A 19,335-nucleotide genomic window follows, 5' to 3' on the forward strand; every position below is an offset into this window, starting at 1 on the left:
GGGACCTCTGGCTTTCTCATCCAATGGGTTTTGAGGAGGCGGCGAGGAGAGAGGACATGAGGAGTATACAATTGAGATTCCCTATTGTATCATTCAATCTTTTTTTGACTGCGCGCCATTTGTAATGTTTCGCTTGTTAAACCAATCAGTTATGCTTCCTCCTTGACCTCGTGACCCAAACTGTTGACACAGCTGATTGGGTTCAGACAATATTTGTATTACTTTCAGAAAAGTTTAATTAAAACATGATGCATATAATGACATTTTATGAGAGAGGCTTTTTGAGTATAGTTACAATTTACTTTGAGGGTTTAATTTTAATAATGACATACAAATATAAACCCATATTTCTATAGCCTGATTAATGAATTAATAAAAAATACAGTTATAAAACTAATGTAATGTACAGTGAACAATAAATAAAAAAATACTAAGTGGACAATTATCTGATCACATCCAAATGCTTGACATGTGTTCCAAGTGCTCTGTTGGTAGGTGCCATGAAATGYAAGCCATCAATTGGGTCAATTGTCTCTCATATGTAACATGTACATTTTTATTCCTTTTGTCCTGGTTTTACTGTAGAAACAGCATGCAGTCAGTCTAAGCTGAATGCCTGAAACAGTGAGCTGTCGTTCCAAATAATGACCAGCAGAGGGTGACGTATCTCCATGTTCCATTAAACAAGTCTTTACTGTCTCTAATGTCTAACCAACCAGAGAAAGGTCTGCTTGGTGAGTGACAGCTTTCAGGCGGTTGTGTCATTTCTCCTCTCTGAGCACCTCACTTCTCCACATCGCCTCCCCTCTCTGGGTGCATCACAATACTCTACAGCAGCTCCCTAGCCTCCTCACTTATCTGGGTGCGTCTCAATACTCTGAAGTAGCTCCCTCCCCTCATCTCCTCTCCTTCCTCTTCAGGGGCACCCATGGGTCAGGTCAGCCATAAGCCACTCTATCTTTCCAGTGATCAGTCTGCTGAAAGTCCACAGAACCGTGCTCAAGCTGTGGGTACTCTCAGCAGTACTGGAAAACAACGGGCTCTCCACAGACCCCTTTAGGACCAGGGGGAAGAGCGAGWAGGTGGGGGATGGGTAGGATGGAAAGAGAGGAAGAGAGCGACAGGGGGAAGAGAAAAGGGGAGAATTGAGGGAGAGAGCGAGTGAGAGTCAGTATAACAAAGATATGACACACATTACTAAATATGCTGATGGTTTCCATTACAAAAGCAATTCACTTTAACTATGCATTTGTTGATTGAGAGCTGTAGTCTTCTGCATTGAAATGATCATACACATGAAAGCATGTTGTTGACATTGTCTGATGATAGTGAGACACACTCAAGAAACACTGAATGACAATTGGAAAGAAACTATTGCAATTTCACTGTTCTGTTTTGCTCATCTCTAGCCCGTCTTTTAACTACACATGTTGCTAGTGAATGGCCTGTCACTTGCATAAGTTCTCCATGCGTAGCCTGGGTGGCTGTGTCTCTGTCATGGGGAAGGTATGCTCTGCTATCTGCTATTCTTCCTGGCRAAGGAAGACCAGGGGTCGTTGGGGTCACCGCTATGTATGAAATGAGAGGGAGTCAATGAGGGATTACTGGAAGAAGACAGGATACTCCATTTTCATATGGAAATGAACGTGACGTCAAATAAAATAAAATTTTATTGGTCACATACACATGCTTAGCAGATGTTAATGCGAGTGTAGCGAAATGCTTGTAGTTCCAACAGTGCAGTAATATCTAACAAGTAATCTAACAATTCCCCAACAACTACCTAATTAATACACACAAATCTAAAGGAGTGAATGAGAATATGTACATATAAGTATATGGATGAGYGATGGCAGAGCGGCATAGGCAAGGTGCAATAGATGGTATAAAATACAGTATATACACATGTGATATGAGTAATGTAAGATATGTACACATTATTAAAGTGGCATTATTTAAAGTGGCATTGTTTAAAGTGACTAGTGATCCATTAAAGTGTCCAGTGATTGGGTGTCAATGTAGGCAGCAGCCTCTCTGAGTTAGTGATTGCTGTTTAGCAGTCTGATGGCCTTGAGATAGAAGCTGTTCTTCAGTCTCCTGGTCCCAGCTTTGATGCACCTGTACTGACCTCTTCTTCTGGATGATAGCAGTGTGAACAGACAGTGGCTTGGGTGGTTGTTGTCCTTGATGATCTTTTTGGCCTTCCTGTGACATCGGGTGCTGTGGGTGTCATGGAGGGCAGGTAGTTTGCCCCCGGTGATGCGTTGTGCAGTCCGCACCACCCTCTGGAGAGCCTTGCGGTTGAGGGCGGTGCAGTTGACGTACCAGGCTGTGATACAGCCCGACAGGATGCTCTCGATTGTGCATCTGTAAAAGTTTGTCAGGGTTTTATATGACAAGCCAAATTTCTTCAGCCTCCTGAGGTTGAAGAGGTGCTGTTGCACCTTCTTCACCACACTGTCTGTGTGGGTGGACCATTTCAGTTTGTCTGTGATGTGTACGCCCAGGAACTTAAAACGCTCCACCTTCTCCATTGCTGTCCCTTCGATGTGGCTAGGGGGTTGCTTCCTCTGCTGTTTCCTGAAGTCCACGATCATCTCCTTTGTTTTGTTGACGTTGAGTGAGAGGTTGTTTTCCTGACACTACACTCCGAGAGCCCTCACCTCCTCCATGTAGGCTGTCTCATCGTTGTTGGTGATCAGGCCCACTACTGTTGTGTCGTCTGCAAACTTATGATTGAGTTGGAGGCGTGCATGGCAACGCAGTCGTGGGTAAACAGGGAGTACAGGAGAGGGCTAAGCACACACCCTTGTGGGGCCACAGTGTTGAGGGTCAGCGAAGTGGAGATGTTGTTTCCTACCTTCACCACCTGGGGGCGGCCTGTCAGAAAGTCCAGGACCCAATTGCACAGGGAGTGGTTGAGACCCAGGGCCTCCAGCTTGATGATGAGCTTGGAGGGTACTATGGTGTTGAATGCTGAGCTGTAGTCAATTAACAGCATTCTTACATAGGTATTCCTCTTGTCCAGATGAGATAGGGCAGTGTGCAGTGTGATGGCGATTACATCATCTGTGGACCTGTTGGGGCGGTATGCAAACTGAATGAAGTGGGTCTAAGGTGGCCGGTAAGGTGGCGGTGATATGATCCTTGACTAGCCCTTCAAAGCACTTCATGATGACAGAAGTGAGTGCTACGGGGCCGTAGTCATTTAATTCAGTTATCTTTGCCTTCTTGGGACTTAGCAACACTGAAAGGCCTACGCTCACTGCACACCAACAAGCGGCCAATAAGTAATCTAAGCAAGACATAGCCATGGGAAGTAGTTTGGTGGTGGGGCTGCTGCAATTTTTTTGCCAAAGTGATTTGGGGGGGGTCAGATTTTTTTTTGCCAGCACTGAAGACGCCGCTAACACAGGACTAGTAAAGGTACAGTGTACGATTTTTGTCATTATTCTTTTACTAAATTGAGTGTATACTCACACTTGAGTCTGATAATTATCTGTACAAAACAGTTAATCTGATAATACTTGTGGAATATAAAAATACTTGCTTGATATGTTTTCCAGTTTCTTGAAATACCTTGCAATTGCAACTTATTTCTATGTGAAAACTGAAATGGTCTATCCATTCCTTTTTAGTAGACACTCTTATCCAGAACAACTTATAGTAGTGAGTRCATACATGTTCATACTTTCTTGTACTGGTACCCCTTGGGAATCAAACCCACAACTCTAGCATTGCAAGTGCAATGCTCTACCAACTGAGCCATATCATCACAAACCACTTGTCTCAATGTAGTCAATTACTGTAGTGTGCATTGTTTTTCTTCATAGTGATGGAAAGTCTACAGGTACAAACATTGATGACCAGCCTATATACAATACAGTAATGTACATTAACATTAAGTGGTTTGTAGGGATGGTAAATTAATACTGCATAAAAAGTGGTTGTTTACCATGTTATTTGATCAAGAAAAATATTTAATTTGATGTGGATGTTTTGTGTCTTTGCACCTTTTGATGTAAATGTTTGAGAACAGGGTTTTGTTCTTTTAAGATTACATTAGAATGAAAATCAGAGAAAGGGATAGGACAACAACTCTTACAATTTAAACTATTGAATCCTGGAAGACACTGTTCTTAATTACTGCCTTTTTTGCAAAATCTGAGATACTGAAAAATATTTTTGCCCGCTCTACAGATGTCTATATAGGTCTGCTAATACTAAGGCACATTACTTTTGCACTTTTTATGATACATCTTTTTTTAAATTCAGATTTTTCAGGGGGTGTTGCAGCACACTCAGCACCCCTAATTCTCAGGCTATGAAGCAAGCTATAGTGTGTGTATGTATGTGTGTATTTATTATTATATCTTACCCTGATGTCCAGGTGTGTGATTATGTGTAGGTAGTTGTTGACAGTGTGCTCCAGTCTCTCCAGCAGAGTTGCGGCACAGCCAGGCTGGCTCAGAGTCTTAACCACCCTCACGCTCCTAGACAAAACCCTCAGAGATGCAGCTATGTCCCCCTTCTTCTCCTGGGCCTGGAGGAAAAACACACAAACATACATACATAGATAGGTAACACACACGAGAGAGAGACAAACGTCAAATTATTACCACAATTGGATGTTACTGAACCGGGGAAAACAAATCATCTGCATTGAGAAGCAGAAGTTGAAGTGTTTGATAGCGTACTGATTTCCTCTCCCAGGAAGCCTTGTGAACCTTGATGCAGGGGAGCTGAATGGGGGACGGGAGCATCTTCAAGGCGTCACAATCAGCCTGAAGAGAGGAGAGAAGCATACAGACATTAAAAGAGATAGGCAAGATGGACAGACAGACGGACAGACAGATTCAGTGGTGTAGAGGAGGGTATACGCAGGTATACGCCATATACCACCTTTTTTGTGGGCATTGCATATGTTTACTTCTTAATCCCCATGATGCGTATCAAAGTAGTGTAGTGGAGGTATACGCCGTATCAATTTATAAGGCTGATGGAACAGATCAAAATGTTTAGCTTAAAATGTTGATAAACTGCTAATTATTTCTTCACACTTTAAGCGCAGCAATGTGCACACTGCGGTAAGCCTACGCGTTAATGTTCCAAAGTGCAATTTCGAGAAAATCCATTCTAAAATGCGCACTGCACATGCGAACGGTTTCATGGAAATAGATGGAAATATCCATTAGAAATGTATAAAGAGGGGAGATCTAAAGATGCAACAACTATCATGGGTTGCTAATATGACTAGGATAATGCCTTTGGCTGCTAGACAATGAAAGAACGTTGAAAACCAACAGCATATGAAGTCTTAATTAAATAATTACCTCCACGTTTCCACGGTGGGATTTTGGCTAGGCTACTTTGAATGGTAAGACATTCCTCATAATATGAAGTAAAACATCCAGGTCTCAAACAATTAAGGAACAGGAAAAATATAGTGATGCTAATGATAGACCTGAATGTCTTCTGGTAGATGGAAAGGCTTTCCCAAAAACCACCTCAATTAAATGTTAACTAGCTACAAAGTAGCCTATGCCTGTCTGGCAGAATAATATCATGATGATTTGCATCAATCCAGTGGCTATTTGTTTTGCAAACTCCTTCTCATGTGTGCTACAGAAACACTGCTAACTAAATAACAGTGCCCGTTGCCTGCACAGTTGTATTAAAGGGTAACTACACTCAAAAATACAAATGTAAAAGTTTTTTCCCAGACCTCAAAAGTGGTCTCCTCATGTGGTTTAAGAATTATTGTGGACTTAGAAGGTCCAATTTAATTGTTTATCTATTAAAAAAGTGTTACTTTGCGAGCGAAAACATGAATTTTGGGGGGGGGGGGGTCATTTAGAGTGTACTGAACTGTTTGTCATAATTTTTCACACAGGGCACCTTTCCTTCGGGCTGTTTGGGAAATTTGGGGCAACATTTGAGTATTGCCACTTCTCCAGGCACCACTACACCACTGGGCAGATTGTTTAAAACATATAGGTTTACCAGAGCAGCCTCCATCTCTGCCACAGTGTTCATGTCCCTCCTGGACTCTCTGTCACACACAAAGTCTATGGGCCTGGTCTCAGCATTCCACACAGCAGAGGCTACCATGCACAGCAGCAGGAGTCCTGGACACATACATTACATATTCAACTCATTTAAGAATGCATTCTTCCTCAAGGTGCTATGACAGTCAGACACTGAATCAACCTCTAAATGACTCAACACACTGCACATAAGGTATGAAAATATGATACTAGATAGGCCTAGCTCATTATAGTTTAATATATCCCATCAGTCACTCTTTGAATAGCCAACTCACTGCTTAACGCCATGCCCCTCTCGGCTGCGTCTGATGTCCATTAATGTGGTCCATTAAAAAAACGTAATGTTTACTGTCTTCAGTCGGTAATAAAACCACTCCGAATTACTTTCTGCGCGTCTGAAGTGCGTTGTGTCCCCTCTATAGTCCTCGCGCCCTTTAATTTTCCACGTTATCATCCTCCATAGCGTGAAGAGCGCGCGTTATCAAATCCCAGAGCGCGCTCAATTTTCCTGTTTCTATAATCCAAAGGGTCACGTGAACGAATATCACCGATCTGCTGTTCTTCTTTCATCTCTCTCTTTCTCGTTCTATGACAATGACTCATTAACATAAATGTCATGTAACGTTCAGAAGACAATATGTTGACTAGGCTACCTACCACCACCAGAGTTAATGTTTTATTATTGTGTAATGATTAAATCTATTTATCTAGGGTGCACAGCTGATCAATCAAGCCATTGGAATTATTCCATGGCTGTCTATAGCACGTAGGATTTAGGCATAATTGGTAGGCCTGAAGCTCAATGATTCTATTGTACCAATTTCTCTTCGATATTTTTTATCACTAACAAAATAATGTTCTAATCTATAATTTACATAGTCATTCAAGTATCCATGTACAGCACTTTCAAATAATTTCCCCTCCCACGTGCACACTCCCTCTCTTTCTCTCTCACAAACATACACTCACTAACTGCGTAGGACCGGTGTTTTGCTGTTTGATTTGCCTGCTTACAAACATCCCGTCAGCGACCAGGCATGCAGCCAAGTTCAAGTTTATTTACCTCCCAGTCAGTCAGGCCAAACTGTTCCAGTCCTGCCCGAAGGAAAATATTCAAACATAAATGTTCACCTGTTGATTTATTCCCATTTTCAGCCTCTCGATTACCCCATCATCATAATCACTGCAACCCATTCATTCGCCGAACTGAATAGACATCGCCGCCTCTCCAGGAGAGGAATTGCATCGAGCAGCCTCGTAAGAAATGTATTTCATTCATAATCCTGAGTTGGCTGCGGTAGTATCACACAGTGGGCGCTGTTTAGACAGCTGCCATCTGGAGAGTCCAGCGGGACTGGCAGGGTTGAATCGATAGCCTACTGATGGAATAACAAATTGAAAGTAGCATTTTACCTGCAAGGGCTTTCATTATGAATAATAGGCTGATACTAATGTTATGAATATTAATAACACTAGGCAATTTTAGTCAAATCATGGTGTAAATAACTGGCTTTTCATTAGTATAACGGTTAGTATGGTATTTTCCTGTGAATACTCGAAGTACTGAGTACTTTATACATTTGCAAAAATATCTAATAGCTATTTTTTGCTTTGTCATTATGGGATATTGTGTGTAGATTGATGAGGGGAAAAAACGCTTTAATCAATTTTAGAATAAGGCTGTAACGTAACAAAATGGGGGAAAAGTCAAGGTGTCTGAATACTTTCCGAATACACTGTATATATATATATATTGTAATGAAACAGGCAGGGAGCAGGTCTCGAACCCTCGACCTTCTAGCCCGAGGTCCGGCGCGCTATTCGACTGTGCCGCAAAAGCATGCTCAAGCGGCAGAGTCGATTTCCGCGTTTATAAACCCAGGGTCGTTACACTACTCCCTCCTTTCAAAGAGCGCGTCCTCGCGCTAGTTTGCGACTTTACGTTTTACAGGAACGCGCTCACCGGCCAAGCACACGCACTGTCGTGGATGCGAGGTCCGATCACTTCTGACACCAATGTAATGAAGCAGCAGTGAGCAGGTCTCGAACCCTCGACCTTCTAGCCCGAGGTCCGGCGCGCTATCGACTGTGCCGCAAAAGCATGCTCGTGCGGCAGAGTCGATTTCCGCGCTTATAAACCCAGGGTCGTTACACTATATATATATATATGTTTTTTTTGTTGACTGTCTTGCATGTTATTTTTGCATTAATATGTGTCACAAAGYAGTTTGCAAACAATGAAAAAAATCATTGGGTTAACAAAGGCTGAAGGTCATTGGCCACAGATAAAATGGCGTCTCCCGTAGCTTTTATTGGACTGATCATGTCAACATCATACTTTGAAAATCTTTGTTAGTAGGCTAGACAAGCAGTCATCATCATGAATCACGTCAACAATCTACTGCAAATCCTTTTCAATCATTGTCATATGAAGACAAATTAATGATAAAACGTATTGGTGCTCATCGCCACTGGACATAAACATTACACAACAAGTTGGAAATCGAAAATTCAACAATGAGTGGTTTGGAAGGAATCAGTGGCTAACTGCAAGCCGTGCAAATAAATCACTAGCCTGCTATTCAGTGGAGTGGGTGTGTGGTCCAAGTCTGGGTTTAAGGGTCTCTTTTCCAAGCTTTAAAGGATAAATATTCAACACCATGGGTCAGAAAAGGTTGAATACATTGGCCATGCTGTCAATCCAGCATGCCTTCTGCCACGTTCAAAAATAACTGGAAACTAAGAACTGGGAAATCTTCAGTGAGTTCAATACAACTGGGAACTCTGAACTGGGAACTCTGAAAAAAATGAGCTTCGACTGGGAAAATACGTTTTGAACGGTCATCCAACTCGGAATTCCAAGTTGGGAACTCAAGCCTCTTTCTAGACCTCCGACCTGTAGAAATCTGACGTCATGATTCTACCTTGTTTTTTTAATGAGTTCCTAGTTGTCTTGAAAGCACCATAAATCCAAAGAATGCCAGACTTTGATGACAAAATTTGCCCACAAGGACCGCCGCAGCACCTTCCTGTTCAAGTGAGCACAGCACAACAAGGTCCAAAAATGTCTTGTATGCTGCTGCATAAATGATGTAATATGCCAGGGAACTCCCCAAATACAGGTTTGCCAAGCTTGTAGTGTCATACCCAAGAAGACTCGAGGCTTCAATCACTACCAAAGGTGCTTCAACAAAGTACTGAGTAAATGGTCTGAATACTTATGTAAATGTGATATTTCCATCTTTTTTAATACAAATGTCTAAAAGCCTGTTTTTGCTTTGTCATTATGGGGTATTGGGTGTAGACTAATGAGAAAAAACAGCAACATTTAATACATTTTAGAATAACATAACAAACATAACAAAATGTGGAAAAAGTCAAGGGGACTGAATACTTTCTGAATGCACTGTACATATACTGTAGCTAAGAAAGTAATATTAAGTGTATGTTGTTTAGTAAGCTGTTAGTAGCCCATTTGCCTTACCCTAATAATTTGGTCCCTTTCCCCCTCATAACTTAGCCTACTGTTCTGACTTGGTTGTGCACATGTAGCCTATAGCCTGTTTTAGAGAAATGTAATCATTGAATATTGCAAGGGGTTTCATTGTCTGCTTATATGCCCCCTTTATTTATCCTACAGTTCTGACTTGGTGTACAGGGAGAACACTGTAAGAACGGCCCATGTTCTAAATTCTGTCGCTGTACATTTCAAAAAGTGCTGAACAAATAGTTATTGACTACGTCCGTCCTACCTCGCTCATTAATGTCTTAATCATAATTACGGATTACCGCTTATCCTCTGGTCATCCATTATGCAAGAGTTTGTACATCTCAATTGTCAGTAGAATCAGTCAGCCATATCAGCTATGTTTTTTTTAAAGGCAGTAAATGAGACTGAATGAACTGTTTCGCTGCCAGACAAGGCTCCGCTGATAGCCAGGTGCCGTAGCAGTGGAAACGCCTCGAACACACCGACAGCGTCATTGCACAAAATAGTAAGCAGCATCATCTGGATATGTATATAACAAAAGTTCAACATTCACCTTCTGCTGCCATTTCTAGCCATCTACGCATACAGTTTGAGGCAAACATTCAATGAATCCAACGTATGTTATATATCCTGCCTGTTTGGCCCTGTCCGGGGGTCTCATCGGATGGTGCCACAGTGTCTCCTGACAACTCCTGTCTCAGCCTCCAGTATTTATGTTGCAGTAGTTTATGTGTCGGAGGGCTAGGGTCAGTCTGTTATATCTGGAGTACTTCTCCTGTCTTATCCGGTGTCCTGTGTGAATTTAAGTATGCTCTCTCTAATCTTTCTTTCTTTCTCTCTCTCGGAGGACCTGAGCCCTAGGACCATGCCTCAGGACTACCTGGCATGATGACTCATTGCTGTCCCCAGTCCACCTGGCCGTGCTGCTGCTCCAGTTTCAACTGTTCTGCCTGCGGCTATGGAACCCTGACCTGTTCACCGGATGTGCTACCTGTCCCGGACCTGCTGTTTTCAACTCTAGAGACAGCAGGAGCGGTAGAGATACTCTCAATGATCGGCTATGAAAAGCCAACTTACATTTACTCCTGAGGTGCTGATTTGTTGCACCCTCGACAACTACTGTGATTATTATTATTTGACCATGCTGGTCATTTATGAACATTTGAACATCTTGGCCATGTTCTGTTATAATCTCCACCCGGCACAGCCAGAAGAGGACTGGCCACCCCTCATAGCCTGGTTCCTCTCTAGGTTTCTTCCTAGGTTTTGGCCTTTCTAGGGAGTTTTTCCTAGCCACCGTGCTTCTACACCTGCATTGCTTGCTGTTTGGGGTTTTAGGCTGGGTTTCTGTACAGCACTTTGAGATATCGGCTGATGTAAAAAGGGCTATATAAATACATTTGATTGAACACAGACACTGGACAGAGGAACTCTGCCTAGAAGGCCAGCATCCCGGAGTCGCCTCTTCACTGTTGACGTTGAGACTGGTGTTTTGAGGGTACTATTTAATGAAGCTGCCAGTTGAGGACTTGTGAGGCATCTGTTTCTCAAACTAGACACTCTAATATACTTGTCCTCTTGCTCAGTGGTGCACTGGGACCTCCCACTCCTCCAATTCTGTGTCACGTTCTGACCTTAGTTCTTTTGTTATTTCTTTGTTTTAGTATGGTCAGGGCGTGAGTTGGGTGGGTTATCTATGTTCGTTTTCTGTTGTGTTTTGTGGGTGGTTGTCTTCCGTGTCTGTGTGTTCCACACAGAACTGTTTCGGTTTTAGTTCGTTCACTTTATTGTTTTGTATTTCAGTGTTCAGTTTTGTTCCATTAAATATTCATCATGAACACTTACCACGCTGTGCTTTGGTCCTCCTCTCTTTCTCCCAACGAAGATTGTTACATTCTGCTTTGAGCCTGTGAAGGGAGTAGTACACAGCGTTGTACGAGATCTTCAGTTTCTTGGCAATTTCTCACATGGAATAGCCTTCATTTCTCAGAACAAGAATAGACTGACGAGTTTCATAAGAAAGTTCTTTGTTTCTGGCCATTTTGAGCCTGTAATCGAAACCCACAAATGCTGATGCTCTAGATACTCAACTAGTCTAAAGAAGACCAGTTTTATTGCTTCTTTAATCAGAACAGTTTTTAGCTGTGCTAACATACTTGCAAAAGGGTTTTCTAATGATCAATTAGCCTTTTAAAATTATAAACTTGGATTAGCAAACACAACGTGCCACTGGAACACAGGAGTGATGGTTGCTGATGATGGCCTCTGTACGCCTATGTAGATATTCCATTAAAAATCATCCGTTTCAAGCTACAATAGTAATTTACAACATTAACAATGTCTACACTGTATTTCTGATCAATTTGATATTTTAATAGACAAATGTGCTTTTCTTTCAAAAACTAGTACATTTCTAAGTGACCCCAAACTTTTGAACGGTAGTGTGTGTATATATACAGTATATATAAATGTATCAGTTTTGGGGGGGGCATGTTATTTTGGCATTAATACATGTCACATATCAGTTTGCAAACAATGTAAAAAAGTATATATCATTGAGTTAATAAAGCCGCAAACATACATGGTCTCTTTTTTTGTTTTCTTGAGTAAGGCAGCTCCTGAATGCAGGTGTTTCAGCCTAGCTCTGTGGTGGGGCGAGCCAGCAAAAAATAGGAGCATTGTGCTGTGATTGGCTCAGTGTTCTGTCACTCATGGGGACACTACGTCATCGCGAAGTTTATGTCCTTGGTAAGGGTAGACATCCAAAATGTCAGCCCTTTGGGTCCTGCCATAGAGTTATATTACAAGTACTCTTCCAAGAAGCATCAAGGTCATTGGCCACAGATAAAATTACGTCAAATCACATTATACATACAGTAGCTTTGATTGGACTTATCATGTCAACATCTTACTTTCAAAGTCTTAGCTAGCAGTCATCATCATAATTCAAGTTGACAATCTCCTGGAAAATCCTTTTTAATCCTTGTCATATGAAGAGAAATAATGAAGAGAAATTATAGATAAAACTTATTGGTGCTCATCAGCCATTGCACATAAAGATTACACAACAAGTTGGAAATCGCAAATTCAACAATGAGTCGTTTGGAAGGAATCAGTTGCTAACAGCAAGCAGTGCAAAGCCTGCTATTCAATGGAGTGGCTGTGTGTTTTTTTACCTAAGTTTCTACCATATATCCAGAGAATGCCAGACTTTGATGACAAAGTTTGATGACAAACCGCTGTGCCACCTTCATGTTTAAGTGAGCACATGCCAAGCCAAGGTGAGTCCAAAAATGTCTTGTGTGCTGCTGCATAAATTATGTAATATGCAAGGGAGATCTGTATACCGTAGCTAAGAAAGTAACAGTAGCTGTATGTTGTGTAGTAAGCTGTTAGTAGCCCATGTGCCTCACCCTAATAATTTGGTCTATTTTCACCTAATATTACTGTTCTGACTCGCTGGTGCTGCACATGTAGCCTATAACCAGTTTTTGAGAAATGTCATCATCTAATATTGTAAGAGGTTTCATTGTCTGCTTATATGTCCCCTTTATTTATCCTACTGTTCTGACTTGGTGTACAGGGGAAATACTGTAAGAGCAGCCCATGTTAGGCATTCTGTCACTGTACATTATAAAAGTGCTGAACACATAGTTATATTGACTACGTCCGTCGTCGCTCGCTCATTAATGTCTTAATCAATAGCCAGGTGTAGCGGTGGTAAGGATTCACTCCATTGTGCTGGAAAGAAAAGCTCTGCTGTTGGGACAGCTTTATGTAGGTCCTAACAGTTTGTGAGCACTGTTTGTCACCGTTATAGTGCAATTAATGTATTATTTAGTGTTGTGTAGTGTCTTTGCTGGCATGCATCTAAAAAAAATATGTTTTTTTGCCCCACCAAGATTTACATGCTAAAATCGCCGCTGCTTAGCTTAGATAACCTATGCAGAAAAATAGAAAGAATTGTTTACATAGAATTAGGCTTAATGATTGTGAGACTGCAGGGAAAAGCTGTTTGTGTGTAGGCAGGCAGGCTGTGTGTGAAGTTGAGTGTTGAGTCTACGCCGTTGCAGGTTGCAGACAGACACACAGATGGCTACAGACAGACAGACAATGATATTCCCTCCATTTCTTTCTATCTATTTGCAGACAACTCGAATGGCGCGGGCGAATTAAGAAGAACGCACCACCAGCTCCCGGTAATGACAAACACGTCTGGACTTTCTTCACGGGGAGGTAAGGAGGTAATGGAAAACGCTTGACACAGACGGAACCCGCATTGCATCATGGACATATGGTACCCAACTCGTGCCCCGCGGGAAAGAGACTAGCCTATTGCAGCTTTATTTATAGAATACAAATTTATGCCAAAAATAACGGTCACAGTCAAACACATTCGACCGGATTAGCTCCGCTGTCGCTCTGAGGCTTCAGATGCAGCCGCTGTCTAAAGGCATGCGCATCGACGCGGATCAACGCAGAAGTTTGGGGTGCTGTTTTTCTTTTCGCGCCAACCAGTCAAGGCACCAGCAACAGGCCACCGGTTATCACGTTTACCCGCGGAGAAGAGTGAATGAGATAGGAGAGTGCCTCTGTTTATGGATTAAATGACAACTGATCCAGGGGGAAAACTCAAGCTTTGAAGTTGGAGTTTATGCGCAGAACGCGCGGAGATAGTCCTCATTTTGATTCACTCTGTTACACGAAAGATGGAGGAGCGCAGCTGACAGTTAGGGACCGTAGCCTCGAAAAGGAGAAGCACACCGGAGAAACCGAACTGCCAGAGGAGGGAAATGTGAGTAAGCTATGAATGAGCCCTTGGTAACCTGTTTCTACCTCGAGTCCATCTATTACCGACGCTAGGATCCTGTCTTTCCCCCGTGAAGACGAGAACAATGGGTCAAATCATTTTGTTTTCATCATGTATCAATCGATTATACATTTAACTTCAGTCATGTGTTCATGCTCAAGGGCAAATCATTTGGTTATTTCTATACAGTATATATATATATATCGGCATCATATTGCATTTTCTGGATAAGCTACAAAATGTTTCTATCCCAAAGATGAAATAATTGTCATTGTAGTGACATTGGCCTATAGCATACGTCTCTCTTGGCATCTTTTATTTACACACAAAAAACTTGTGAGAAGAGGTACAGGTGGTTATGCATCCTATTCACTTTGCGCATCAAGTCGTTGTAAGGGCTCAAGGTCCTTAAAAGGTCCCTTGCTGCGGTGGTTCCTCTTGAAATTACGCACACGAGAACGCTATTTTATTCGCTCAGATGACTTTCCTTTATATATTTCCTGTAACATTTGATAGGAAATGAAAATGCTATTAGTCTTCTAAGACTGGTATGTCATATTTTGAAATTGAACCCACTCATTGACTCAGATGCAGTCTCTGAGAAAAATGTGAATGACGTCATTGAGAAAGTATGATCCTATCTGGAGATTTTATTTATGTTTCTTTAAATGGTTTGACCCACTTTGAAATGCCAATGACATTTTGTAGTTCCCTTGTAGGAACTACAGAAAAAGAGAGATTTAAATGTTTTTAAATGGTTTGACCCACTTGGAAAACCTAATGACATTCTGTAGTTTCCAGATTATAGTGAATTTGTATTTGATTTTGAGTAGTCTAATAATAGGGATTTTTCATAATTAACTGGGTGACATTACCTTTAGCTATACAGAATAGCTCATCTCACCACCATGCATCTCCATCTCCTCTCTCTCCTTTATTCCTTTCTTGAGCGTGCAGAGGGGCTATCAACAGTTTAGCGAAATATGTTTGGTTGCGAAAACGTGTTACTATCTAATGTCCCCAAACAGATATCACTTGGTTTCCCAAATTAAGCACCGGGTAGCTGCAGGAACAGAGTTGGAGAGCCCATGGCATACATAGTTTGGGCGGAATATAACCTGTCGCGCAGCTGAGAGGGTAGGCTACCGGAAGCGGTGTAGGCCTAGTGGAGGGTAAACATCACTTTTTTTTTTTTTTACTGCGACTGGCAATCAGAGTTTATCCACCAATTTGTTTTACCACAACATCACTGGCTACTGATAGGCCTATTAGAAGTTCATGGTAATACACATTGTAGCTTAGTCTAGTAAGTTGACCGTGTGTTAGGGTGACCATCCCGTTTTTCCCGGGATAGTTTCAGCCCCATTTCAGGTGTCCAGACTTTTCAAGCTGCATAAAGGTCAATTTGTCAGCAAGACACTTCACTTAATATAGGCCTAATCAATGACAATCACTGAATGTCATTAGGAACACATTGTGGTGTTTTGTAACAGATGCCTATTTCCATTCGTCAAATGGCGCGAGTATGCATGCAGTTTGGATGCCGGAATTATTTTATCATGACTGGTTGTGTTCATGCCACATTAAAAGTTAATTCAATTTGACCGTTTAAATGGTGTCTTTGTTATTAGGCCCCCCAAATATTTTTCTTCCCAATAGAGACCTCTGAATGTCATGGTGTAATTCACACTATACATTGGTTGTAAGGATCATTTAGTTGCTAATGGCAGCCTGCAGTACCCTGGTCGACCTTCAACTTGAGTTACTCAATGAGAGGGGGCAGCACTGAGTTAGCCTGCTACGTCACTTCCTGGAGTAGCTCAAACTGCGCGTCTCCATAGATGGGGTGGTTGTTCAGCAAATATAGGGCAAAACACACAGGATTGGCTTAGATTGTCATGTAAACTATATTTAGTCTAAAGTTTATTGGAAACAAATACATTTACACAATGAGGACTTGTTGACTCTCAAATACATTGTTACAGTTGTTTGTTAGCTAGCTAGCGATTAGCATAGATGTGACAACAGTCAAAACAAGACATGATATCAAGAACAAGATAAAACTAGCTGAAACGAGCCACCTAAGATTCCTCACATGGCAGCTTCTTGTCGTAGTTACTAGCTATCTAGCCATTCAGAATCATAACAAAACACAGACTTCTGCCCCATTGAAGCGTGCACATTGTTTTTCGTGACTTTGCCAGCTAACCCGTCTATGATACGCCAGTTTAACCGAAGGTCATTTGGCTTCAATGTGCTACTGAATCTTCACATAAGAATGAATGGTGTCACATGATTGATGGCTTTGTCCATTCATATATAGAGTTATTCGTATGCGTGCAGGCCGGTGATTCTGTTGGCCTGGGGTTCTTTTGTTCCATTACCATGAGCCAGCGCCATGTATTCAGAGAGTTGGGCCAACTTTTAGAACGTTTAATATTGTTCTAATTCTACACATTCAGTTACATAGTTAAGTGATAATGGCCGAGAAGCCATGGTTTGGAGGATATTTTGGCATGGCCCGAGACGACAATGGTTATTTTTAAAAATGTATTATTATTCAAGTTTTACAAAATGTATATCAATGTAAGTACAAATATTTGACCATATCCCATGACTAAAGGTCACATGGTGAGACATGACATGTATCACAATCATAATTTACATTTGGATATATTTCAGACAATCTGGATATGGAAAAATGCACTCTATGTAAAACCTTAAATTGTATGCGACCAAGATGAGCACAAGATGTAGTGGAGCGTACTCTATCAATCGCCTCATCCCACCACTCCTGTGTGAATTCAACACCCATTTACCGTTCCCAAGCAGATTTAGTTTTGTTGGTGGAGTGTTTGTCTCATGACATAATACACAGATCTGAGAAATGACTGCTTTCTGTCAAGGTCATATAGTCAATAAACCATCCCAGGGTTGGCAAGGGGGTGGAGCAGGGAAGCCAGCAAATTAGAAGGAGACACAATGTCGAATTTGAAGGTAACGGAAAAAGTGAGATGGAGGCAAAGAGTATTTAGATGCCAGGTTGGGAAAACTAGAAAAAAAAACAAGGCAAAGGGTGGCTACTTTGAAGAATCTCAAATATTAAATATAGTTTGATTTGTTTAACACTTTTTTGGTTACTACATGATTCCATATGTGTTATTTTATAGTTTTGATGTTTTCACTATTATTATACAATGTAGAAAATAGTAAAAATAAAGAAAAACCCTTGAATGAGTAGGTGTGTCCAAACTTTTGACTAGTACTGTAAGTCTTGGAAGGACTTAATACCTTTCCTTGTCCAGTAAGAGAAAGCATTATTTATTTGGGAAACAGGGAATAAGATAAGATTCTTATCAATAGGACCCATAGTAGATGCAGAGGAGAATTTAAAATGCAGTCGAAACTGGTACCAAATCTTAAGTTTGGAAAGCACTACAGGATTGCCAGTATAGGGAGAGGGGGGTGCTGGGGGAGAAGAGCAGAGTAATGCAGGAAGAGAAATAGAAATACAAGAATGTGGCACCATGGGGTATCTGGAGCATGTAACCAGAATAGACATTTCTGAAAGTTGGCTGCCCAGTAATAGTATAAACAGTTGGGTAGTGCAAGCCCTCCACTAAACTTGCATCTCTGAAGTAAAGACATACTGACTCTAGGTACCTTTCCTCCTAAGATAAATGTGGTAAAAGCCTGATTGATTGACTTTAAAAAAAACATTGGTAAAAACAATGGGATAGATTGAAATAGATAAAGGAATTTGGGTAAACTGTTCACTTTTACAGCATTAATCTTTCCTATAAGTGATAGTAGTGAGCTACCCCATCTCTGAAAGTCAGATTTAATTTGTGTAAGGATGGGATCAAAATTAGCAGAAAACAGAGCACGTTTTTCAACCATTCCACAAATTTCTTGTTAACAAACTATAGTTTTGGCAAGTCGGTTAGGACATCTACTTTGTGCATGACACAAGTAATTTCACCAATAATTGTTTAGGCAGATTTTTTCACTGTATCACAATTCCAGTGGGTCAGAAATGTACATACACTAAGTTGACTGTGCCTTTAAACAGCTTGGAAAATTCCAGAAAATGATGTCATGGCTTTAAAAGCTTCTGTTAGGCTAATTTGAGTCAATTGGAGGTGTACCTGTGGATGTATTTCAAGGCCTACCTTTAAATTCAGTGCCTCTTTGCTTGACATCATGGGAAAATCAAAAGAAATCAGCCAAGATCTCAGAAAACATATTGTAGACCTCCACAAGTCTGCTTCATCCTTGGGAGCAATTTCCAAACGCCTGAAGGTACCACGTTCATCTGTACAAACAGTAGTATGCAAGTATAAACACCATGGGACCACGCAGCCATCATACCGCTCAGGAAGGAGATGCGTTCTGTCTCCTAGAGATGAACGTACTTTGGTGCGAAAAGTGCAAATCAATCCCAGAACAACAGCAAAGGACCTTGTGAAGATGCTGGAGGAAACAGGTACAAAAGTATCTATATCGACATAACCTGAAAGGCCGCTCAGCAAGGAAGAAGCCACTGCTCCAAAACCGCCATAAAAAAGCCAGACTACAGTTTGCAACTGCACATGGGGACAAAGATCGTACTTCTTGGAGAAATGTCCTCTGGTCTGATGAAACAAAAATAGAACTGTTTGGCCATAATGACCACCGTTATATTTGGAGGAAAAAGGGGGAGGCTTGCAAGCCGAAGAACACCATCCCAACCGTGAAGAACGGGGGTGGCAGCATCATGTTGTGGGGGTGCTTTGCTGCAGGAGGGACTGTTGCACTTCACAAACTAGATGGCATCATGAGGATGGAAAACTATGTGGATATATTGAAGCAACATCTCAAGACCTCAGTCAGGAAGTTAAAGCTTGGTCGCAAATGGTTCTTCCAAATGGACAATGACCCCATGCATACTTCCAAAGTTGTGGCAAAATGGCTTAAGGACAACAAAGTCAAGGTATTGAAGTGGCCAT

The 19,335-nt window shown here is 41.5% G+C and overlaps 2 protein-coding genes across 2 annotated transcripts in view; one reads left to right on the forward strand and one right to left on the reverse strand.

Annotated features, from left to right (window-relative positions):
* Positions 1-279: 279 nt before the first annotated feature.
* Positions 280-6,965, reverse strand: thpo (thrombopoietin). The gene is made up of 5 exons (XM_070448928.1): positions 6,323-6,965; positions 6,004-6,128; positions 4,698-4,784; positions 4,379-4,543; positions 280-1,054 (listed from the first exon to the last, which is right to left on the reverse strand). The coding sequence occupies exons 1-5, from the start codon at positions 6,333-6,335 to the stop codon at positions 917-919; spliced, it is 528 nt and encodes a 175-aa protein (XP_070305029.1). The 5' UTR covers positions 6,336-6,965; the 3' UTR covers positions 280-916.
* Positions 6,966-13,675: 6,710 nt separating this feature from the next.
* Positions 13,676-19,335, forward strand: part of LOC111979146 (chloride channel protein 2-like) — a 107,106-nt gene continuing 101,446 nt past the window's right edge. The window contains exon 1 of the mRNA XM_070448941.1: positions 13,676-14,332. Within this exon, the coding sequence (XP_070305042.1) occupies positions 14,192-14,332 (141 nt within the window). The 5' untranslated portion in view covers positions 13,676-14,191. The remainder of the gene's footprint in view (positions 14,333-19,335) is intronic.

The sequence above is a fragment of the Salvelinus sp. IW2-2015 genome, linkage group LG19 (genome assembly GCF_002910315.2).
Source record: "Salvelinus sp. IW2-2015 linkage group LG19, ASM291031v2, whole genome shotgun sequence".
NCBI classification, from domain to species: domain Eukaryota; kingdom Metazoa; phylum Chordata; class Actinopteri; order Salmoniformes; family Salmonidae; genus Salvelinus; species Salvelinus sp. IW2-2015.

Coding starts and splice junctions, on each gene's coding strand:
- thpo (XM_070448928.1), bottom strand. Junction 4,785..6,003: donor CAGAGATGGAGGCTGCTCTG/GTAAACCTATAT, acceptor TCCTCTCTTCAG/GCTGATTGTGACGCCTTGAA. Junction 4,544..4,697: donor CTTCCTGGGAGAGGAAATCA/GTACGCTATCAA, acceptor TTTTTCCTCCAG/GCCCAGGAGAAGAAGGGGGA.